Raw genomic sequence first — 25,426 nt, 5'->3', positions numbered from 1 at the left:
CATGCTGTTAGACAGTAAACATAAACACTGTGTCCTTTTAGCCAGATGAACAAATATTTCACAGTTAAACGTTTTTTTTTTTTTTTAGGGAAATGGCACTGGTCCCGTCACTACAGCAACCCCTTCACTAGCACTGCTGTCTTCTGCTTGCACAATTCACCCAGTGTCCAGCCCCAAACTCTGAATGGGAGGAGTTCGCCTTTGTTCATTCTTTATTTAGAGCTTTGCTCTCTGAGCCTGCAAAGCTGGAATCCTTTTCCCATGCTTGCTGGCTGCTGCCTGTAATACAAATGCCTTCTGTTTACTATGGGAGCATTCTTGCTCTTCAGCTTCTATGGCCTTTATTTCAACATGTGGAATCACACACAAGAACCTATTATATTGGCATTGTGGAGGAGAACTGGGATTATGCACCATCAGGGAAAAATCTTATTACAGAACAAAACATATCACAGGACAAGTAAGTGAACAGCTTCTGCTCCATCTGTCAGCTTCGTTGGTAAGAATGTGTTAAACAGGGCAGTGTATTATATTCTACTGTATGTATTGGGCTCAGCCCATTATACAACGTATTCTGCATTTACTTTGTTTTGATCACTTTCTGCATTGTGATATAACCTAATAGAATTATATTTTTGAACAAATGCTGATTTTATTTTATAAACTCTTAATAGTGACTAATTGTTGAGCCCTGATTTTAAATTTGCCTCTGCATTATTTCATCCTGGTACCAGCTCTTAAGGAAAAAAACATGTTCTTAGGGGCCTATGCAGTAAGCGTTCATAAGCCACTTATCGCCCAAAATGCCTACTGCTATTCAGTAAGTGGCAATAAGTGGGCAAAAAAAGGCTGAATCACCCCAAAAAATTTGCTAAAAAAAATCACAGCGGCAGCGGTGATAAGCCACTTTTCGCCGCTTTTCAGGTTATCGATGCCTATCGCCACTCTAGAATGGTGATTTTTCTCCCAAAATCCTCACACCAGAAAAAGTTGGCGTGAAGGTGTTGGAAACCTGCTGAGAAGCGGCGAGATGGCACTTAGAAAAAAAATACCCATTACCAACGGAGAACCCCGGACACCCCTGTGGGGCCCCGGACACCAGCGGGCACGACCCGGGGACCCCCAGACACCCGCGGCCACCACCCGGGTACCCCTGCCGGCCTATAGTATCAATCCTGTGTATAATAAAATTAAATATGGTTTTATGTGGGGGTGGGCTGTGTTTTGGTGGTTATTACTTATTTTAATATAAATGTTATTACTAGTGTAGCAGGGGGTCCCTAGACCGGAAATCAACACGGTTCTGCTCCAGAGACCCCCTGCTCATCTACACTAGTAATAACATTTTAATTAAAAAGATGTACATTTCGGGCGAGATTTGCACAGGAGAGGCAGCTCTCTCTCTCTGAGCAGCTCTCTCAGCAGCAGATATAACTCGCCAGGTAAGGCCTTTTCAGGGAGGCATTCATCACATCGCCGGCAACTCACCCGTTTTGTGAATTTTGCTATCACAGGTAATCAACGCTTTCTAAATACCGTGATAGCAACGCTCACAAAAACGGCGATTTAAATGGCCCGGCTATTTTTTTTAATGAACCTTTAGTGCATAGGCCCGTAAGTATTTATTATGTTGTCCTGTTTGGAGATAGGCTTTTGGACTTTAATTGAAATAGTTTTCGAATGTACCTTGAATTAGGAAACAATTCTTACAGAGAAACAAGCTATGACTTTTCGTTTTCGCTTTCACTTTCAACACATCGGTAATCCGTCGTACATGAGTGGCACTTACTTGGTCACTTTTTAATAAGGGACAGAGTTGGATGGCACGCAGGAAATCTGTGCTATGTCAACTCAGAAGATTCTCCATCCCCTAGTTCAGGGGTGCGCAAACTGGGGGGCTGGGACATGGCGCTTACAGAGGCCCCGCGCTCTTCCCCAAAGCATTTAAATTAAATGCCGGGGGAGCGCACAAGGCCTCTGTGTGTTACAACCGGCGGTTGCTGGTGACATGTCGCCATGACAACGCAGCATCAAATGACACTGTGGGGTCGCATGATGTCGCGTTGCCGACGTCACATGACTTAAGTGGGAGGGGGTGGTGAGGCAACGGGGCGCAGGCGGAAAAGTTTGCGCACCCTGCCTGGTTCACTGTCAGACTTAGTGCAAGACAATATGGATTGGCCACTGTCTGCTGACCGACTTCCCTCCACATTCTCTTACTCTATGTCACATATTTGGGGGTCTGGACAGATTTTAGACACCACACAACAGTGGAACTTACCTGCACCGTGTAATTTACTAAGAGTTTAAAAAAAAAAAATATTACAGTACACTACAATGGTTTCTATGTTACGTTATACTTTCTCCCAATGGAAAGTTATATGTTTTGCAGATATACTTTTGACACATTTGAAATAAAACTTGGTTTAAAATACTGTATGGGGAAATATCAAAGGTTCACAACAGCGTGCTGCGAAAACGTCTCAGAAAGATAACTGTGTAAATGGAATGTGTGACATATACTAGAATAAAGATCAGAAAATAGACTGTATCCTATTTAATTGACAGTACAGTATATAGTCATTCACCAAATGACTACATAATCCAGAGTCCAGCAACGTGTTCAGTTACTGAACAGGTTACATGCATATACTAAACACAATAGTAAAATATGCTTGAATGAGCTTTGCCTGTTCATACATTTATACTGCTATCTTGGCAATGTTGTATGCCAGAAATAAGATATTCATATTAAATGGTCCCAACAGAAAGCTACATGCGTGATATCTGACACACACACACACACACACACACACACACACACACACACACACACACACACACACACACACACACACACACACACACACACACACACACACACACACACACACACACACACACACACATAAATGATACGTAAAAAAACTATTAAGTTACTGTGGTTTTTCGGAAACCTGCAGTGCTACATAAATTAGCATGTTACTGTAAGTAAGTAATGTACCACTAATCTGCAAAAACACGAATTGTGTAATAAAGAGTAAATGTATCATGTAAACTCCCTATAATTTGTTTTACGCGGCATATGCTTGTGGTTAACACTTTATTTCGTTGGCATTGCCAGGAACCCGTTTTTGCTGGCTCACTGCTCAGAGGATTTTCCATGTGTTAAGTGTTTGGAATTTCTCACATGTCACTTTTACAATCCCTGAGAACAGTTTTTTTCTCTTTCCCGCCCCTCTACCTCCAACCAAATCATTGCCAGACCTGGAAGCCTCCCATCGGGGCGGCCTGACAAACACAAGGAATGCAAGCACTTGGAATGCATGCACCGAAATAATAGCTCCAAGGGAATCACGTCATGTATATGTTGGTAATGTTGGTAGGGAAGAAATAAAGCAGCCATTAATTAGTTTAGAAAAGAAACATGACTATTGAAGAAGCAATCCCAGGGGTGATTTTTTCCCCCCCATATTTTGTTTTTTGGTTTACATAGGATTGAAGTCGGGGGGTCTGGAGCTGAACCCATTAATTTCAGCTCCGGGGACCCCCTACTTCCCGAGATACAAACCTCTGAATGGGCTGCCGGTAGCAGCTCCGGCTGTGCTAGCTGGGGTTTAAACCTGATGACGTCACGATTGTCTATTGGCCCACAGGGCGCGGATGTTTTAAAATGCCGCCATTACATATATGTATGTGTACGTATATCTTTATTTATATAGCACCATCTATGTACATAGCGCTTCACAGCAGTAATACATGTGACAGAATAATATAACACATAATGGGAATAAGCGCTTCAGACACATAAGTAACATTAGGAAAAGAAACCCCTGCCCCCAAGAGCTTGCAATCTAAGGGAACCCTGCGAGCCAAGAAGACCGTCTACTGGCACCCCATACAGAGATCTGTATCTCCGGAAGCAGGGCATCCACGGAGCTGAAATTAGTGGGGTTCACCTCTGGAGACCCCTTGCTTCAATCCTATGTACATTTGTTTTTAAATTGCCCAAAGAAATGCATTCTTGCAATGCATTTTTAAATACATACAGTAACTATTCTGAGTATCTGTTAACTTCCAGTTTCCTATAGCGCCTTCCTTTGGAGAAAATAAACCTAAAGTAACCATAATTCTGCAAAACATGTAGACACATATTTACTAAGTGGGTCTACAGCACCAGGAGACACCTTTTCAGTCCATTTAAGTAAATATGGACCACAATTTTTGCTGTGTGTGGTGACTTCCTCTTTGGCTTCTAAACTAGAGCAACAATAAAGGGGAGGATGTCTCCATGCACGCCAATGTTTTCCTCTTGGATAGCGGGGATAGAAGGCAATAGTGGAGCATTAATGGAGTAAAGAAAAATAATGCTAAAAATATATTTTGGGTTGGGTAGATTTTTTTTTAAACATTACAAGTTTTTGATGGTTAGGTCAGGGGTTCTCAACTCCAGTCCACAAGGTCCCCCAAACAGGGCAGGTTTTTAGGATATCCCTGCTTCAGCACAGGTGGCTCAATCAGGAGCCATCTGTGCTGAAGCTGGGATATACTGAAAACCTGACCTGTTGGGGGTCTGTGCACTGGAGTTGAGAACGTCTGGGTTAGGTTATACTCAGCATAAGGCTAAGGCCCCGCTCCCAGAGTCAGCGCACTCGCGCTGCTGACAGGCGGTGCGCTGAGATACACAGACCGCGATCTGCGGTCTGTAGGGAGCCGGAGCGGGAGGTGGGCGGGAGGTGGGAGGTTTGACCGGGAGGTGGGCGGGAGGTGGGAGGTTTGACAGGGAGGGGGGGCGTGGCTTGAGCGGAGGGACCCGCTACTCTCCCCCCCCTCCCTCCACGGGCTGCAGGAGGGACCCGCTACTCTTCCCCCCCCCCCCCCTCCCTCCACGGACTCGGGCTCTCTACATACACACATACACACACACACAGGCAGGCACTCACGCACTCATACACACACGCGCGCACACACATGCAGGCACTCACGCACACACACACACACAGACAGGCACGCACGCACTCATACACACACACACACAGACAGGCACGCACGCACTCATACACACACACACACAGACAGAGGCAGGCACGCACTCAGGCACACACACAGACAGGCACTCACCTGCTTTCACTCCACACTCCTCCCCGCTCCCCGAAGCCTCTCCTCCTCCCGCAGCCTCCCCTCCTCCCGCAGCCTCCCCTCCCCATTGGCTCACAGCCACACCACGTGACGCGTCGAAGCTAGAAAACACCATTCTGTGGTGTCTCCTAGCGGCTGACGCGCCACAGCGTGTGATCAGCTGTGCAGCCAGTGGGGACTGGGACCGGCTCGCGAGGATTCCCCTGCTGGTGGGGAACTCGCGACATTGCCGCCCGCGCCAACGAGCGCAGCGGGACCGAGGCCTAACTCTTTATAGCAGTTGAGCCTCCAATATGAATGACATCATAGCGTTTGACAGTGAACTTCTTAACCTTGTGCTTTCTGTACTATTAATACGGTACTGAAAACCTTTATGTTGATTTTGTAATTTGGGGAATTTGTGACTGGAATGCTGCCCAATTCCACATTGAGCTGGCCCCAGACTGATGCATCAGCTTTGCCTAGCGCTAGTTATTACATTGGGATCGGGTTTAAAGCCTTAAAAGCCTAAGCTGGCGCAGGATGTCCCAGTCGTTCCTTCGTTAACCTCGTCATTGTTGAAGGTGCCTTGATAAAGTGCTGGCTTTTATATTGGGCTAATGGCCCTTCCAGCAGAGACGGGATTATAATGAATGTATTTGCTAGTTCAGGCTTTTAAATCACCCATCCCAATGTAGAGGGCAGCACTGGTTTAAGTGGGTATTGTACTCTGGCCCTCGCTCACTAAGGCTGCGTTTATAGTAGCCGCGATGGCGCACGCGACAAATCTGTGGAAGTCAATGAGGGCGGCCATAGTGCGCGCGGGCGTGATGCAGAGACCAAGCTACAAATGAATTCGTTTTTTTTAGCGTCACGGCTGCGACACATGAGCGGTTCAGCCAATGAGGGCGAATCAGCCTTGTGACGCATCCGCCACGCCTCCCCATCGCCTCGGACCTCAGTGCAGGGATTGCCCGAGCGATAGGCTATGCGCCTACTATAATCTCAGCCTAACTATACAAATTAATCTTTTTTTCCCCGAGGTTAAATCCACGGCATCATTTGACGCTGGGATTCCAAAGGAGCAGGAGGGCGGCAGCAAGGAGGCGGCCGATACAGGCACGTGCATTCCATTAGGTCTGATAGGCCCGAGAGCACGGCAAATGCATATGGGGGCGGAAATTTTGCCGCTCAAGGCCCAGGCCTAATGGCTGCAATTGTATACTTTGAAGGTGGTAATAGTGACAAATAATGTAACGCTATTTCCCTGCGTTTAACTTACCAGAGTTTAGTGCGTAGGGGGGTGACATGATCATGCCTCACTCGCATACCATTTGCCTCTGATTATTACTGACACAACACTGCTTAACATTACGTTACTGTATGAACTTTGAGTTACAATTAATGTGACATTTATTTAATGTCACGTGAAGTAGCCTAACAGAGTTTTGTGGATCTGAGACTTGGAGCAAATGTGCATCAACACAACTCTGTTGCTCATACTTCTGTGTTGTGCCCTATTTACAGATGTAGCAGGCATTAATTACCCCATTGACACTTGCGTTAAAGCTTTTGGTAGCGCTAACGTATCATCTTGATTTAATGGTGTCAATAACATGTGCTACATCTGTAGCTTAACTTAATTGCAGGTTGTGATACATATGAGTGGTAGATGTACAGAATCTCTTAAAGGAGCAATCCATGCTTTTTTAAATTACTGTTTTTTTAACATAGGTTTGAAGCAGGGGGTCTGCAGAGCTGAACCTCATTAATTTCAGCTCCGGGACCCCCTGCTTCCTGAGATAAGCGGGTGCCGGTATCTCAGCAAACTTTAAAACTCCCCCGTCCCCTGGGCCACTAGGAAGCCGCACCGGTTGGCATCACGGCTTCCTATTGGCCCGCAGGGTGTGGGGGCTTTGAAACTCAGCCATTACATGAACCCTGCTGGTGAGCCAGAGCGGCTACTGGCCCCCCACTACAGAGGTAAATATCTCCGGAAGCAGGGGGTCCCCGGAGCTGAAATTAATGGGGTTCAGCTCCAGGGACCCCCTGCTTCAAACCTGTGTTTAAAAAACCCCCCAATAAATTAGCAGAAATAATTGCCAGCTTGGATTGTATCTTTAAAGCCTCCTAAGTGTCCTCTTCACATATATTGTCACTGTTTAGTTTCAAACCCAACCTCTCTAAGTTGTATTTGTTTTATAAGAACTGTTAACAAGCAATAAAATGGAGATGATTATTAAAGTACACACATCTATCTAGGATACACAAATAACCTTTCTCTGAACGAGCAGTCTGCATTCTTGCTGTCAACTGAATTGTGTAAAATGCTATTTCACAATCTTGCCATAAAGTTGAATCAACACTTGGCTAAAGGTCACCCTGAATGAGGCGGTGAAGAGTAGCAATTGAACCAACTACAGGCATACCCCGCTTTAAGGACACTCACTTTAAGTACACTCGCAAGTAAGGACATATCGCCCAATAGGCCAACGGCAGCTCACGTATGCGCCTGTCAGCACGTCCTGAACAGCAATACCGGCTCCCTACCTGTACCGAAGCTGTGCGCAAGCGGGGAGACTATAGAGCCTGTTACAAATGAGTTAGTTACATCAGTTATGCACGTATATGACGATTGCCGTACAGTACATGCATCGATAAGTGGAGAAAAGGTAGTGCTTCACTTTAAGTACATTTTCGCTTTACATACATGCTCTGGACCCATTGCGTACATTAATGCGGGGTATGCCTGTGCTGTACATGTTTGAGAGCTGTTCATCAAATATTAGAGGGGCAGTCCCACCTAGCAGGTTATATATATGTATGTATGTATGTATGTATGCATGCATATGTACAGTAGAGGCAACGCTTATTCTAACATTTGCCTTAAACTAGCCGGGTTACATTCAGGGTATGTGCTGGGTATGTGCTGGGTATGTTCTGGGCTAGTTTGAGGCATGTTTAAGGCATATCTGCATTGACTAACGACCCATAGGATAAACACAGCAGGGATCCCTGGCAGTCCAATTCAGTCTGAATGGGACTGCCAGGGACCCCCGCTGTTAATCTGATAGGCCATTAATCAATGCAAAAATGCTGGGGCTAGTTTAAAGAAATGTATTCAGAATGTACCTGGGTGTACCTGGGTCTTTTGGGGAATTGCCACTGGTTTTTGTTAGAATAATCGCTGCCTCTACTGTATATATGTATGTAGAAGTATCTGTACCGTGTTAGCCGAGCTTAATAAATTTGCACAAATAAAAGCATTTTGTTAGCCACAGAACAGTATAGTCTATTCGTTTTTGATATATATACAGTATATATATATATATATATATATATATATATATATATATATATATATATATATATATATATCAAATGGAAATATTACAGTGTACGGTGTTCTCATTTGCATGTCTTAGACAGGTCTGCAACCCTGCCTTTCACCATTATCGCCCAGCATACAGTGCTTCCACTCTACCTTTTGCTTCAAATCCATTTTGACATGGAGCCCTATACGCTTATGCCTGCTGCATTGCACAGCTTTTCAGCACAGCCTGGATTAAGATGCATAGCCAATAAACCTACCCACAGACAGCAGTTTCAACCTTTTGGTTCTCATAAGTGTGAGGCTGGTTATACTGGCTTGGCAATTTGAAGCTTGCATGTCATTTCCCAGAATCCCTTGCTGCAGTGTAAGCACTATATTCTGGGCGATAATTGTGAAAGTGTATTACCATTTAATATTGTCATAGGAGACCACGACTTATCTACAAATTAATACCGGGATTCTGCACTGAGCACACATGTTGAGTAAAATAAATTGTAATTAATTTCTTTTCAGACAGACACACAAATCTTCACGATATACACTCAATAAAACACTTACTGGGATGGGGGGAACGAAATCAATTGTCCTTGGAATGAAACAAAGTCTCTGGGCACCCCTGCACGCATGCAAGTGGGTTTGCACAATGATCTGTGTAGCAGTTCCTGGCTAGGGGCACAAGTTGCCACCCATATATTTTCGCCAAAAGGTAAAAGTTTGTTCAGTCCTTACAGGGTTCGTTCGGGAACCCTTAGCTCTAACGAATTCCAGAAGAGGGGGATGATTCTATGATATTATTAACCCCTCATACTCGGGAACCGCTGATGCTGGAAATTGATCAAATCGTTGTTAAATCAGAGGAATCTGCTAGGGACTGGCCAGCAGGCATTTTTATAGGGTTGAGAGTCCTATACCTTACATACATAACCAATCCCTCCCTTGGGAATATTTCTCCCACCTATCCCCAGCTTGCCAGTAGGTTGCAGAAAGGGCAGAAGTTGCGTCCTGGTTTGCACGCAGCAGGCGCTAACTTCACACCTAGGCTCCTTAGCATACCGGGACCCCCTACCTTACCTGGCGACACTGAGTCTGGGGTTTGGCCACCAAGTGTGAAGTACCCATACTTTACACCGGTATCTGGCACTTACAATATCCCGGTCATCCTAACACCTAGGTTTGCTGAGGCTTTTCAACTCCGGACTTCTCATAGACATTGAGGCACCCACTCTGCAGGGTGCCTTTGAAGTACGGAGTTGAGAAATCCCTCAGTTCATTCATCATTAACATACTTGCATGTTAAGGGATTTATTCCCGTGCTGACAAAAAAACCCTCCCGTCTTTACATTTGAAACCATCAGTATTATACAGTTTATTAATACAGTATGTTCTGCTTATGCCACTACTATAAACTTTATATATGTGTGTGTGTATGGTTTCTTTATTCCTAGCTGCACTCCAAAAATTAGAGTGCTAGCTCACTCCTATCACGAGTTAGCTTATTTAATTGAACGGGCTATGATGTGGTTTGTGGTTTCACCTACTTCCCACGCCAATATACATTCCCCCTTTTCAAGTTAAGAAGCTAATAAGGTAACGGATACATTTTGACAGAAACCACTTCAGCTAGACCGCAAACCACTTAATCAATTAACCTTGCGGTTGCATGGTCTAGGGCAGGGGTCTCCAAATCTGTCCTCAAGAGCCGCACACAGGCCAGCTTTTATGGATATCCCTGTTTCAGCACAGGTGGCTCAATCAGTGCCTCAGTCAAGCACTGAGGCACTGATTGAGCCACCTGTGCTGAATCAGGGATATCCATAAAAGCTGGCCTGTGTGCGGCTCTTGAGAACAGGTTTGGAGACCCCTGGTCTAGGGCTTAGGAAGTGATCTCTATGCTTCAAAGTGGCCACCCATGCATAGCCACGCTTCTTCAATCAGCGCTTGGTTTAGCGCTCGCAGCTCGCCCTTGTGTCGTAAAACCAATTGGTACAGTTCACATACAGTTCTATTATTGAGCTGCAAAATGGGGACAATAAAGATGGTGTAGGGGAAAACATATCGGTGTGGTGCACATACAGTTAACCACTTCAGTCCCAACACGATTTAGGATTAATCAGCCAGGTATAATGCCTTTATTAATGGCCTAATTAACCCCCTATCGCCACAAATATATTTATTAGTTTGGAGTAAATATAAAAATGCATATTCACAAAAATTTGTGATAAAATCGCAGTGTGGAAAAACTTGACAACAGGTGGGACTAGCTGCTAAGCTGTGATGCAGGAGATCAGATAACAACACTTCACCGCTGCAACCCCAGTCAATGATCACCTCCGTCAAGTCCAGTCCGGATGTAGATCAGATAATCGAGGGGCTCTGGCGACGCCGCTGGGCAATCCGTACCTGGCGTCAGATGTAAGTTCACAGTGCCGGCAAACAGCTGAAAGCAAAAGTCCCAAGTACAGTCCGCAATCGGGGGCGGGGCTAAGCGCAGTACGTCAGTGACGTGACTGCTAGAGCGACCAATGAAAAAGGCCCTACACGTTTCCTCGCATTGTAAGCGACTTCCTCAACTGAAGGAGTACTATAATTGTCTGATTGTTGTACTTTCTCAATCAGCTATTGAGCATGCCATTCTCTTTAGAGATCACTTTTATCCTAGAAGGGACGTCCCCTTAAAAGGTGCAATCCCATGTAACAAGTAAAAAAAACTATTTTTAGTAAAGACTTTAACAATGTAATTGGCTTCCTTAAACAAAAGTAACTGTGATAAAAACAGACCTTTAATTAATTGGAAATTATTTAGAAATGTAATTGTTTTGAATGGGGAAAGTGTTTGCCAATCGAGGCCCAGATCCGCAGGACCCCATTAAGTCAGAGCTCCTAATGGTCCATTATTAAAATTGATAACGTACATTAGTTTCCCTGATCTTAGCGGGTTTCCTCAAAGCTAATTATATGCAAAAACAAGGTTCGTTAGGGCCCTCATTAGTATATGGCTATCACAGTGGTAGCCAGATAACGTCGGGATAAGACACCACGGCGCTAGTTGCCAGTAACGCTGGGTCGCGTTAGCCATATTCTAAGGATGATGCAGGTGCAATATATACCTGTCTTCTGCCTTTAAAAATATATATATATAATAAAGGCGTTGGGGCACAAAACAACAGTAATAATCCAAAAGACTGGAGCGGGTGCTTCTACTAACGTACTAAACTGTACAATGTAGAAGGGTTAAAAAAGCAGGCATACCAAATGGTGTAATAAAGGTGTCTTTACTAGCTCCACGTTTCAACTTCCCAATGGAGCCTTTTTCAAGAGACATTGTGGCCATAAAGGCATACATTATGCCATTATGGCCTTCATGGTCACTAAGGTAGTCAAGAACTCTCAAATTACGTTACTACCCATTATATCGCATAGAGGGTTAACCTTCCTCCTTAGGCTGCGCTTATAGCGCCGCGACAGCGACATCGCGTCAAAACAAATGCATTGCCGCCGTCGCATGCGCTTATAGTAAGCCTGACGCCGTCGTGTCGCCGGCTCTATAAGCATAGCCTAATTCCACTGGGTGGCCTAACCTCCCTCCCCGGGGGACCTACCCCATTATCCGCCATCCCCTCAAACAAAAAAAAACCTAACCCCCTCTACAGTACTGGCCATTAACCCTACTAGCCAAAAGGTGGCTAATAAGGCTAATGGCCAACATAGACAGAGAGCCTCATACTAGTAGCTCCGATAATCAATTTATCAAGGATTTTGAGCAGCTATCGCAACATTGTGCTAGGTAGCTATTCTGATAGCTCTGATAAGTTGCTTAAATCGCATGGGGAAAGCAATTTTTGGCGATTTCTCGCTCCTGGCAAAACACCGTGGGGGAGCTGCAAAACATCTGGAAATCATATTTTTTCAGAAATCACTATTCTAGTTGCTCCAATTACATAATCGGAGCTCTGGAATTGCGTGTTTATCAAAGATTCATCTCGCCAGCCCAAGGGTGGCAGATGGGATCTGCAAGCATGACTTTGACTATCAAATGTGGGTATGAGTAGATTGAGTGGATGGTCTTATCCCCTTCACTGCTGATGGGTATGCAAAATACACATCAATGTGCCCATTCAGCACCAAAGGCTTAATTTCGAGATCAATGTCTCTGGTTATATAAAACTATTCAGCACGTCTCATACCCAGATCAATAATAAGTCCAGATCAGAAGCATGTCTCACACTTGAAGATTGAAGAACAAACATCTAAACAAACCACAACTATACTGGATATGTTTTCTGAGGAGGTCAAAATCATTTTAACGGCTGAAATATAATGTATTAATAGGGCAGCGTCATATTCCCGCAGCGCAGTACAATGGGGTTGGAGGACGATAACAAAAAGATTAAAAGTATCCAACATTAACAAACTTTGGTGCTGTAGGTAAGGAGGGCCCTGCCCCTTACAGTCTATAAGGAAGGAAATAAAGGCATAGGGGGAGAAGGAGGTCGTTGTATTTATAAGAGCTGCTTGTTATTTAAAAGAGTTGGGGATCAAGTAAATGTAATGGCACAGAGGGCACTGAGAGAAAGGTATTGTATAAAGGTGATAAAGCTTCGTTATACAGCTCTAATATTTTATCCCACACCAATACCACAGCATTGCATCAGGAACATTAGCAAATGGCAGACACCTTTTGGTAGCCCTTCGATGACACCTTTGCTGCGAGTCCAGTGTTATTTCTAAGAGAGACTGAGCTGAAGTGAAGATAGCTGAACAAAAAACAGATACCCTTAGCACAGACATACGTCACTTTGTCATTGCAAAAAAAAAAAAAATGAATACCATGGAACGTGTGGGTTATATACGTTGTTAAATGAGTAACTAAAGTTCATTATTCATTTCATCATTATGCATACGTTGACATTTAATTTGCTCCAATTTTGCTGCAATGTGTATGGATAGGAGCACGAGTTACTTTCTAATATTTGAAGACAGTGTGCATCACCTTATGGGTTTACATAAGGCAAACCAAATTGGAAGCAGGGCACTACGGATTTCTGCAAAACTACTTTATTCAGCCAATATTCCGACGTTTCGGCAGATACAACGGCCTTTTTCAAGTACAGCTGGCATGCAGTCGTATCTGCCGAAACGTCGTAATATTGGCGGAATAAAGTAGTTTGGCAGAAATCCGTGGTGCCCTGCTTCCAATTTGGTTTTCTGATTCTGGAGTATAGACAGGTATTTTAGTACTCACCATAAATTGCAGCTGCCATAAGTTGCATGGGACTGTCAAACTGAAGTCAATAGGCGTTTCCATAAAATAGGGCCCCGATCAGCACTATCGTAGTTGAATGAATATCCCCACGGAGTGCTTTTTATTGGTAACCTAGGCAAGCGGAGATACAACACAAGCAACCTCTTACACCAGCAGCCGCTATTGGATAACTCAGTGGTGTGCAAACACCCCGCTCCTGCGCCCCCTACCAGCTCTGCTCTGTCGCGCTCTCTCCCCTCACATCTAAAGGTGCGTCAAATGACACTGTGGGGTCATGTGACGTCACGTCATGTGACTCGCGGCGTCATTTGACGTCACGTCTCCGTGGAAACGGGCGTCATTTGATGCCACGTTGTCATAGAAACGCGTGACTGCAGCCGGGTAAGTACGTTTACAGAGGCCTCGCGCTCTCAGCGCGGGACCTCTGTAAATGCCGCGACCCCCCCAGAAAAGTCTCACTCCCCAATGGGGGGGGGCGTGCCCCCCAGTTTGCACACCGCTGAGATAACCGATGGAAGATGGACTAGATGGTCCTGCAACTTTACAGATCCATACTAAAAATGTATAATAAATTATAAGTTCTTGTAGGCAGTGACTTCTGTCTCCCAATGCCTACTTTAATATTTGATGCATTTGCCCACATTCATATTCTTCTTCCCTTGGCTTTGTCTTGTATTGTAACTCTGTAAAATGTGGCAGCCCGGTTGACGCTGTATAAATACAAATATATAAAACAACGAGTGCTATTTTTCATTAATCAGAGGTCTTTTCATCTGCTTCTTCAGATACGCATCAACATTCTTGGAAAGCGATTCAAACAGAATAGGACGAGTTTATAAAAAAGCCATATACAAACAATTCACCAATGCAGCTTACACCAAGGAGATAAGTAAACCAGCCTGGCTTGGGTTTCTTGGACCTATTATAAAAGCAGAGGTTGAAGATACAATTGTAGTACATCTAAAGAATTTAGCTTCCCGAGCATATACTATTCATCCACATGGAGTCTTCTATGAAAAGGATTCAGAAGGTAAATATGTTCCTTATAGTTTGTGGGAAATATTTAAAACAAGGCTTGAAATGATATCTTTTATTTGGATAAGTGATTGAAGACATGCAAGGTTCCTGGTCTACTCAGTTCTCTTCTTCAGCCATGTGCTGAGTGAAGTTGAATTTGCTACATTTATAAAAGGGGGGGAAATGATTATGTATTTGCTTTAGAGGGTGGACTTTTATCTGCAGAATATTGCCTCTCATATTAATCTCAGGTACAGTATTCAAGAAGATCATTCTTGTTAATACATTCAACATGATCAGGAATCAGGCACGCTACAAATTACAAGACTGCAGTACATGGAAGGAACAAGACTGGGAACAATTTGGGCATTAAAGCTGCAGTTCAAGCAATATCCTACATGTGTTTTTTTTTAAAATAAATCAGTTCTGTACTATGAGAAAATAATTGTAGCATTTAAAAAAAAAAGACATTTTTAATGTATTCTAATGTAACAAGCATTTTTGTTTCTATAGAAACCATTTACAACGTCACACCTCCTTCCTTTTCTGAAACAGACTCTGGCTCTTGAGCCCTGCCCTCTCTCTAACAGTGCACCAATTATCTCTAGTGCCTGTCTGGTCACATGATCTCCCACACAGAACTTTGCATCCTGGGTACTCTTCTGCTGCACTGGCAGTGAATTAAATAACCCCTGATTCGTCGATCGATTAAGGAGAACGGATCGATTGGGAACTTTGCTAATCACTTGGCAGTATTGATTGTATTGATGCACATATTGAATGGATTTTGATTTTTTTTTAATAGCAGGTTGAACTGCAGCTTTAAACCCTCTTGTTACTTCTGTAGCTCAGGGGAGCGCAAACTTTTTTCCCTGCGCCCCCCTGCCGGCAGTTCCCCTCTCTCCGCGCACCTCCCCTCCCCCCGCTTACCTCGGCTCCGGCGTCATGATGTCACGTTGCCATAGCAACGTGATGCCACCCGACCTTGCGGCGTAATTTGACGCCGCGTTGCCATGGCGACGCGTGTAAGAAGCCACCGGAGCCAAGGTAAGTAAAGATTACAGAGGCCTTCGCCGCTCCCCCCGGCACTTAATTTAAGTGCCTTCGGGAAGCGCGCGGGGCCTCTGTAAACCCGCGCCCCCCAGTTTGTGCACCGCTGCTGTAGCTTATATTGCAGTCACTGGAGATTACATATCAAGGCAAGGGTGATGCAATCCTGCAGCAACAAAACTTGCACCAGTTGTACCAAATAATGTATGCAGTGAGATTTTTAGGGTGATACATTAAGTGTAGTTTCTTTGCTTCTGAATTGGACTATTTTTGCCTTGATACACAGACAACAGAGTGTTGTTTCTTTTAATTTCTTAATAGTAGATCCATCCCATCCAATATGGGTAAATCCACCCATATTAGTATTAATTACTGGGACATTCTCATTTACTGTAGGTAGGACCATGTTGGAGGTCCATTCCCCACAAAAGACTGATGAACATATAGTTTACTTGATCATTTGCTGTCTGGCTAATTAGTAAATAGAAAGTTTCACAGTTATTAGCTTTAATAGCATCCATCCTGTATTATATTTTTCCTTGTATTTCGTCTCTTTTATAACCTTAAATGTTTTATTTTTTCCTTTTGGTAACTGTGAAGTGCTTTGAGTCACATTGGGAAAAATACATTTTATTATTAATATTATTATTATTATAGTTAATAAGATTGTTTTGCCAAAAATATGCTTTAATTCAAAGGGCATACTTTTGACCCTTTGCTACACTGCTTACCATACCAGTGAATATAAAGTGGGAAGGGGAATTAGAGGATGCTTTTGTGTGTGTACCCTGCTGCTTCCTTTGTTATCTGTTAAATATAGTTCACTTAAAATGCAGCAAATACATACAAATGCAGACAAAATAGTGGTTCATTCCATATTCCAGGGGCCTTTTACCCAGATGGAACCAAGAAGGCTGATAAACGTGATGATTCTGTTCCTCCTGGGGTACATCATACATATACCTGGATAGTGAAACAAGAGTATGCACCTACTCCGGAGGACCCCAACTGTCTGACTTGGATCTACCACTCTCATACTGATGCACCCAGAGATATTGCGACTGGATTAATTGGAGCATTACTGACATGCAAAAAAGGTACAGCAGGAACATATTTTATCAAGTGCTTCCACCTTATGGTTTTTGCACAAGGCATATGGTTTAACTACCTTCATTTGTAGTAAAGAAAAATGCTAAGTATGTGCAGTGTCATCCATTGGAAAGGATTTATAAAAGCTTGTCTTTAATAAAATATTTTCAGTCAGCCGAAATAAAAAAAAGTCATTAACTGCAACTAAAGTGCTACTTTTTAGTCTTAGTATTTGTAATATTGTATATTGGGCCAACATCTATATACAAAAATGTAGCTGTAGACTAGCTTTTGCAGCCAAAGCAAACTTCACTGGACCAAGAACGGGGCCGACCTTTGACCTTCAGAGGACCTAAGCTATGTCAAGTTTAAGAGGCTCCAAAAATTAGAAATAGATTTATTATTCTGACTGAAGGGACCATTGAAAATATAAATATGAAACTGAAATAAATGAAAGCATTATACCAGTTTAATGGATAACCCCCACCCCCACGTCCCCCGGCTGCCAAACCAAAGTAAACATTGAGCAATAAAACGGCAAAGCAAATGTTTTTCATTGATTTCAACTGAAATTCTTTTCTTTGGTAGCCTAAATCTGGTGCCATTTTTTGTTCAATTTTTGTCAAGGGACTTTGATATATATCTCCCTACAGAAGCCAAGAACAAGCTTTCTTCTGCACGTAATCAAATGAAAGTTATAGAAGGATGGAACTGTTACAAATTTGTAATACACAATCAGTGATGTACAAATAGCGTATATAGTATATTTATACATTTTAATTTCTTATGTATTGTAAATTCCACATGTCATATTATCATTATTATATCTGTCATAGTTACACACGCCCGATATTATACTAATGGTATTTAATTATTAGCTTATTATTTTATTAATGCTGGAGACATTGAAGGCGTTAACTTGAATTACTTGTTTAAAGCAGCAATCTCCTCAAAATCCTGAAGGGTTTTTGTTTTTTTAATAGCTTAGTAGAACTAAGGGGTCACAAGGATCTTAACCCCGGTGCTCCCGGCTCAGGGATTTCCTGGTGCTCCCGGCTTAGGCATCCCCTTGTGCTCCCGGCTCAGGGATCCCCTGGTGCTCCCGGCTCAGGGATCCCCTGGTGCTCCCGGCTCAGGGATTCCCTGGTGCTCCCAGCTCAGGGATCCCCTGGTGCTCCCGGCTCAGGGATCCCCTGGTGCTCCCAGCTCAGGGATCCCCTGGTGCTCCCGGCTCAGAGATCCCCTGGTGCTCCCGGCTCCGGGATTCCCTGGTGCTCCTGGTTGCCAGTAAAATGGACTTTACATTTTTCATAGTTTCTCTCAAAAAACTACAACTATGGCCCCAGGTGGTTTCCGATAGAAAGTTTAAACATCATCTCCAGTTGACGTTGAAACTTTCTATTGGCTGTTGGAGGAAGACTGACCCCACAGCCATTTTGCCCTGTGGACAAAACCCTTTGCAGCTTGGGAACTGAAGGGTTTCCTGAGGTCGGAGAGCATGGATCAGCTTTTGGGGACTCTCTGGTTCAGGTAAGTAAAATCCCCTCCCGCATGACCCCCACCCAAAAATGAGTTTGAATGTTTGCTGCTTTAAGCTATTCAAAGGAGAACAGTACATATTTATTCTATACTATATATAATACTATACTTTGTCAGATATAACATTTTGCTTCTCCTAATTGTTAGCAATATACTTATTTTATTCTTGTCGGTTAGGGATTTTGGATGACTCTTTAAATCGGAAGGATGTTGATAAGGATTTTGTCCTGATGTTCAGCGTGGTGGATGAAAATATCAGCTGGTACCTTGAGGATAACATTAACACTTACTGCTCAGAGCCAGAAACTGTGAATGTGGAAGACGAAGATTTCCAGGAAAGCAACAAAATGCATGGTGAGGAACCATGCAAAGTGGACACAATATGGCCGCCGGGTTCCGCCTAGCTCCAGCAGTCAATAGAAAGCTACAATGTCATCAGGAGATAATGTTGCAACTTTCTATTGGTGGCCCCACAGTATTTGTAGTTTTTTTTGTCATAGACCAGCACAAAAAAAAATACAAATCTCAGGAACCCGGAGGGGTCAGGGGACCCCCTAATTCAGGTACATTTAAGAAAAAATTAATAAAATGTGCCAACTGCAGCTATAACGAGTTTGTCCCACATTAATCATCATTACCATTATGCACTGGGTGTCTCAGCATGTCAAGACGCTGTATACATAAACATATGTTCCTATTTACCTAGTGGTACTAAGCCATGAGACACCTTCCAGCATCTGAAGACACTTTATGATTGATTATGGCATGTGAACCTTAGTTACACTGTTTGTTATTTAGTGTTTATAACTGTAATTTTAAGGTCTCAAAATGTGAGACTGCTGTAGCAGTCTGCATAAGAAAAGATGTTTTAATGGTGGCAATTACATCCTGTATAACTTGCATTATGTTTTTCAGCTATCAATGGCTACCTTTTTGGAAATTTACCAGCTCTGGACCTGTGCCTCAGTGATTTGGTGTCCTGGCATTTATTTGGCATTGGTAATGAAGTTGATGTCCACTCTGCATTCTTCCATGGTCATACTATCACTAACCAAGGCCACAGAGCTGATGTCATCAATCTATTTCCTGCCACGTTTGTCACAGCGGAAATGGTACCATCGTCTGTTGGAACGTGGATGTTAAGCTGTCAAGTAAATGACCACTTACAAGGTAAAAAGCTTTGTTTACATGGTGAACGCAGTCATATTTTGGCATATATTTACATTTTCCCCACATCACTGTGACATCCCCCAATGTCGACTATTGAGAAAACGTGTGTTTGCTGTGCTGGAAAACAAGTTGAACACTTTCCCTAATTCAATAAAAATTATTTGTTCCAATTATTTAATGTGAAAAAAGTGACTCTTAAAAGTGATTGTCTTTAGGTAACATCATCCTGAAACGCTTATTGCTTTCACTTTAATACTTTTAATCGCCCCTAGTACCAGTCCACTAGTTTACAAGCTGATGTCCCATTGAAAGTAACTGGAATTGCAAACACTTTCCATTTTCTAGCAAGCAAGAATAAAATGAATAATATTGCATGCAGATTGAAAAGTGGAACTTGATTTTGATGGGGCTGTGATAGTGAAAAGTACCCATGCCAGTAAATGGAAGGAATCAAGAAGCGTTTACTTTAATCTTATCACATTTTCAGAAGCCACAATGATAATGTGTGTTACTCCAAATGCCTAAGTCCAGGGCTACCCTTAATGAGTCATCTCTATAACAGGACATTTCTTCCTGGTGAAACATTTGATAAATAACAAATAACACACTAACATTGCAATCCCATTTAGTTTAAGTTATGTCTGCACGCGATTTGAGGAGGATTGAAATGAAGCAGAAACCTCCACGTCAGAGAACCTATCATTGCAAAATAGGTGGTTTTAATATCACCTTAGCACACACCAGGATTTCTGCTTAAGATACATAGTCAGCATATCACAGTCTGATACTTGTTGTTCTTATAAAATAAAACCTATCACCTTTCCGTTGCACATGCTGTAGACATGCCCCTATTTAATGTGCTGTGAAATTGCTTTACTGTGCTGGACCAATGTACTATAGCAGCAGCCAGAGCACAGCCAATGACCAGTATTCAAAATAATCCCAGGCAGACTCCAAAATTCGTTGATCAGCTATTTATTGCAGACTTCCCAAAAAAGCAGGAGCTACATGAACGCACCACCTACAAGCCTCCTGCCTCTTATCTGATTTATTGATACAACCCAATGTGGTCACATATGATTTTTGGAGCACCACAGTATCCTCTATTGAACTGTTTTACTGTGCTGGAGAAGGTTTTAGTGCCAATCATTTGAATGGGGCTGAATTCTTTCCCAGCACTGAGAAGCAGCTTCACAGCATTTTGAATAGGAGCAAGTTTTTTCTTTTATTAGAAATACATAGCAAGCACAATGGTTGGGGACTCACCGAGCCCCGATAAAGGTTATCCGAGCTCAGTCGGTGTTGCTGCTATTTAAGTCACTGGTAGTTCTTGACGGATTGAGCTCTGTTACCCCGATTCCGACAAATCACTGTCTTACAAGGTCAGATATAAGGGCAAATTCTTGCATGTGGTTTCTTGTTATTAGAAGTTAAAGCTGCAATTCAGTCTTTTTTTTTTTTTTTTAATTTTTTTTTTTACTTCAATAGTTTTATGTGGGCAATCTCTAATTACCTAAAGAACTGTATAGCTGCAGGTCAATTCGTTCTCCATGTATTGATAGGTCGAAATTTGGTGACATAATTAGTGAAGGGATCTGTTTATATTCTGCTTGTCTGTCAGTGGAAGCTCATGAATATTCATGAGCACTCCTGCACTGACATGTGCTAGAGGGAGGGCAGGGCTGACAAAGGGGTGTGCCAGAGCTTGTGACAGGACATGAAGGGGCAGTGCCTTAGCAAATGGCTGTTAAAATAGAATACAAGAAAATTGGTCTTTCAAAGTTGTTTTTTTAAAAACAGAAAATGCTAAAAGTATTTTTTCTTACTATAGAACTGATTTATTAAAAAAAACACACATGCAGGATATTGACTGAACACTGAACTGCAGCGTTAAGCACTATAACATGTTTGTCTGCCCAATATCATATCACACACCCTTTCACTGTTGATCCTCCTTCTCTAATCGATCACCATACAGTCTGTTCCCACTCATTCTGTAACCCTGTCATGCCAAGTGTTATACGCACAACTCCTTACCACTATGCACTCTAGATTTCCACTATAATCCTACAGTGTATTGTCACCAACACTCTAAAGGTTGCTCTAGCAACCGATTTGGGGATGGGCTCAGCATGTTCATGTCAATAGCCTACGTCAGAAGTGGCCAACTCCAGTCCTCAATGGCCACCAACAGGTCAGGTTTTAAGAATATCCCTGCTTCAGCACAGGTAGCTCAACCAGTGGCTCAGTCAAAGTCTTTCACAGAGCCACCTGTGCTGAAGCAGGGCTATCCTTAAAACCTGACCTGCTGGTGGCCCTTGAGGACTGGAGTTGACCAATCCTGGCATAAGCCAATCAAAGTGTGCAATTTCTACAATGTCCATGCATAAAACATCTGCTGGGCAGATGATGTGATCATTAAGCATTGTTGGAGCATCCTGACATGTTTATGTCACAGCTCTGACTTATACTTTGTATAGGTCCTACAATTTTGTGGGCACATAGTAGGTGGTCATATGTGTTTAGAATGTATTTTTTTTTTGTATTTTTCTATCCACACTCATAGCTGGAATGATGGGGCTGTACAATGTTGGAACTTGTGGCAAGATTCCTACAACTTCACTGGCTGGAAGTGTAAAGAAATACTTCATTGCTGCTGAAACAGTGCTATGGAATTATGCACCTATGGGCTATGACAGATTCACTGGTCAGGCTTTAAATGTAACAGACAGGTAAGGCAAAACTGTTCATTTTTTATCTTAACTAAATATTTTCTAATTATATTGCTAATAAAAAGTGTATAGATAGAAGTAATAAAAGTCACTCTCAAAGACCCCAAGAAATATGTTTACTAACATCAGACTAAATCCAGATTATTATGAGATTGTAGTCTAGTTCTGTTTTTCTAAATCTCCTTATTCCTAGAAACACAGGACATTTCAGAACCAGAGTGCAGGATTTGCACTAAATTAATAAGCACTGGGTTTAAAGGGGCAAACCTACATATTTGTCACGAAACTTGTAATCTATCAATGCAATTGGCTTCCTTGGAAAGATGCATATATCAATAAAGTACTGTAACATGTATACATGTTTTCTCTAAAAAAATAAATATGTTTCTACATTCTTGTGTAATTGTAATATTATAATAATAATAATAATAATAATAATAACTTGTTCTTGTATAGCGCTGCTAGTTTTTGTGTAGCGCTTTACAGAGACATTTTGCAGACACAGTCCCTGCCGCGGGGAGCTTACAATCTATTACATATTATCAACATAATTAGTTTAAATAAAGCAATAAAAGGAAAAAAAGGGTGGATTCACAATTTCCTGACATAAAGAAGGTTGACAGCTTTTTCATGAAAGAGATTAGGAAAAGTTCATAAAAACAGTCTGCAGCATTTGGTTCCTATGGTTATAGTTAAAGTTTAACCTTTAGATTTCCCCTGTGAAGCCCTAGGGCCCTTATGACGTCCACATTTTATCTGCCCCAATGTGGAGACGTCACTTTTTAGACTTTTCTCTCTCTAACAAAACAGAGGGGAGAGGAAGCAGAGTATGCCTACCTGCTGCCTTGAAAATTTGAGGGGGCCCGCAGAGGTGCCTGTCAGATGGGGCCTGCTGCAGATTACCCATGTTAGATGCCTGTCAGAGGGGCCTCCCTTCCACCGGCCTGCCGCAGGTCCCCTCTGACAGGCACCTCTGTAGACACCCCCCAGCAGGCCCCCTCTGCTCTCACTGGCACCACTGTTTATCTGGCACTACATGTTAGAGTTGACGGCAAGGGGCCCGAGCCCCTTCACTCACCCGACCCGGGACAGGAGTCCTGGCTGTTCCCCCCTGTCAGTGGCCCTGACTCCAGGGATTAAGAGAGTAAATCCCCCCCTTTAGCTGAGTGTTGTATGCATTGTGTGCTGTTATATTTTGTAAATGACTCTCCACAAATCCAGAAGGAGCAGGATCACCCAAAAAAGAAGAGAATATATACTGTACACTGTTTCAGAAAAATTATAGGGGGTATCTTGATTAAATCCTGGCTCATACATGTCAGCCCACTTACAGTGTGTAGATAAATAAACAGCCTTCTCCAACTGTGGCATAAACCTATCTTCTTATATAGAAGAGTGTAGATGTCCCCTCAGAATCAGAAAGATAAAGGTGACAGTGCAATTCAAACAAAACACACTTTAGTAGAATATCATGTACTTCAGGTACTCACACTCTGTACATGTATTATAAGCAGTTAAATGGAGGGGGACGATGTGCTAAAGTCACCGATGCGCAGTTTCAGGGCTCAGGACGCTTGTCCGGCAGCAGTCCTGCAGTCCTCTGTTGGTAGAGGATGTTCCAATCTGCCGCTCTCCTCGCGGATTTCCCTGGCGTCTGACATACTAACACAGTGAATTAAACTAAATATGGTGCATATTAAAATACATAAAATTCCCCGGAGTGGAGAGTAGATGGGATGTTGGGGTACAGGATATCTATCTATCGTATCATAGAAGTACGAATGAATATTCAAATCGTATGATAGTCCCCAGGGAGTCTACTCTGATATCTAAATATGTATCAAGTCCAAGAAGGTTCTACTAAAGTCAGATTGGACTAAATCACTGTAATGTCCCTCTAGGAATAGAATGCTACATCAAATAAAAGCTGGCTCTGTCGCAACATAAGTACAAGAGCATTGGGTGCAATACCCCAAATTATCCACTCATAAGTATGTCGTAGCTATGTCAGGACATTAATGTTATAGCTAGATCAGCAGAGAGTAGATAGCACAGAACATATTGTCAGGGTTCCCAGCTTGGGAATAGATATATGGCAATCATATTATTAGAGATGGATACTATAGGTAGATGTTTTGGACACAAAAGTATACAAAATAACTAATGTGAAAGCGTTCCAAACCAGGAAGTAACTACCATGCTTGTCAGCATGTAGAAGCAGAAATTCAACCAGTATAGGCAGCTACAGCACAATGAAGGTTGCGGCGGACCTTATAGAAGAGGAGGGAGAGACACTCCAGTATACAAGCCGTAAGTATGCAGGGGGATGTCGCCACTCCGATGACGTCACCTCAGTGAAGCCCTACTCGTCGACGCACGTTTCGCGTGTATGCCACGCTTCTTCACCATATTTAGTTTAATTCACTGTGTTAACATATACTTTTGGATGTATTAAAATTGTATTATTTTTTGGTTTTAAATATTCTGATCATATTGGTTACTAGATTGATTTACAGATAAACTATCTGATGGACCACTGCAGTCCTATATAATCCCTCCTAGCATTGAGTGCAACCAATTGGGGAATCTTTGACCCTCCTTGGATTTATTCTGTATAGCCATTACTATCCTCTTTGCACCTGCTTCATATTGACTACTAGGACTATATTAAAGGCGAGCGGCCTGATTTAATCTGTATTTTTGCTACATGCAAAAGACAACCTGTTTGTTTTCCAGTTATTCAGAGCCATTTTTTACAAAGAGCAACGACAGAATAGGAGGAACATACTGGAAAGTTCGTTACACTGAGTTTACTGATGAATCATTTAGTGAAAGGAAGAACCGCTCTGAATCTGAACAACATCTTGGAATACTTGGTATGAAACACGGTATAATTATGACTCTTGTGTATTCTTTAAGTGATCTGCTTTACTTGATTGCCTTTCTTTATGTTTTCAGGCCCTGTTATCAAAACCCAAGTAGGAGATACAATTGTGGTTATTTTTTACAACAAAGCAGACGGGAACTATAGCATTATGCCTCATGGCGTGTCCTTTACCAAAGACTCAGAAGGTGCAGAATATGCAGATGGTAAGTCACTGCAAGCTTCTCATT

At 42.7% G+C, this 25,426-nt stretch overlaps 1 protein-coding gene across 1 annotated transcript in view; it reads left to right on the top strand.

Moving 5' to 3' along the window:
* Positions 1–220: 220 nt before the first annotated feature.
* HEPHL1 (hephaestin like 1) overlaps positions 221–25,426 on the top strand; it is a 60,331-nt gene continuing 35,125 nt past the window's right edge. The window contains exons 1-8 of the mRNA XM_075592504.1: positions 221–460; positions 14,501–14,745; positions 16,667–16,879; positions 18,588–18,764; positions 19,326–19,580; positions 22,147–22,312; positions 25,049–25,188; positions 25,271–25,402. Coding sequence (XP_075448619.1) covers positions 291–460; positions 14,501–14,745; positions 16,667–16,879; positions 18,588–18,764; positions 19,326–19,580; positions 22,147–22,312; positions 25,049–25,188; positions 25,271–25,402 — 1,498 coding nt within the window. The 5' untranslated portion in view covers positions 221–290. The remainder of the gene's footprint in view (positions 461–14,500; positions 14,746–16,666; positions 16,880–18,587; positions 18,765–19,325; positions 19,581–22,146; positions 22,313–25,048; positions 25,189–25,270; positions 25,403–25,426) is intronic.

This window comes from Ascaphus truei, chromosome 3 (assembly GCF_040206685.1).
Source record: "Ascaphus truei isolate aAscTru1 chromosome 3, aAscTru1.hap1, whole genome shotgun sequence".
Taxonomy (NCBI): domain Eukaryota; kingdom Metazoa; phylum Chordata; class Amphibia; order Anura; family Ascaphidae; genus Ascaphus; species Ascaphus truei.
The sequence above is the reverse complement of the archived record's forward strand: the minus strand, read 5'-3'. Positions and strand labels throughout refer to the sequence as shown.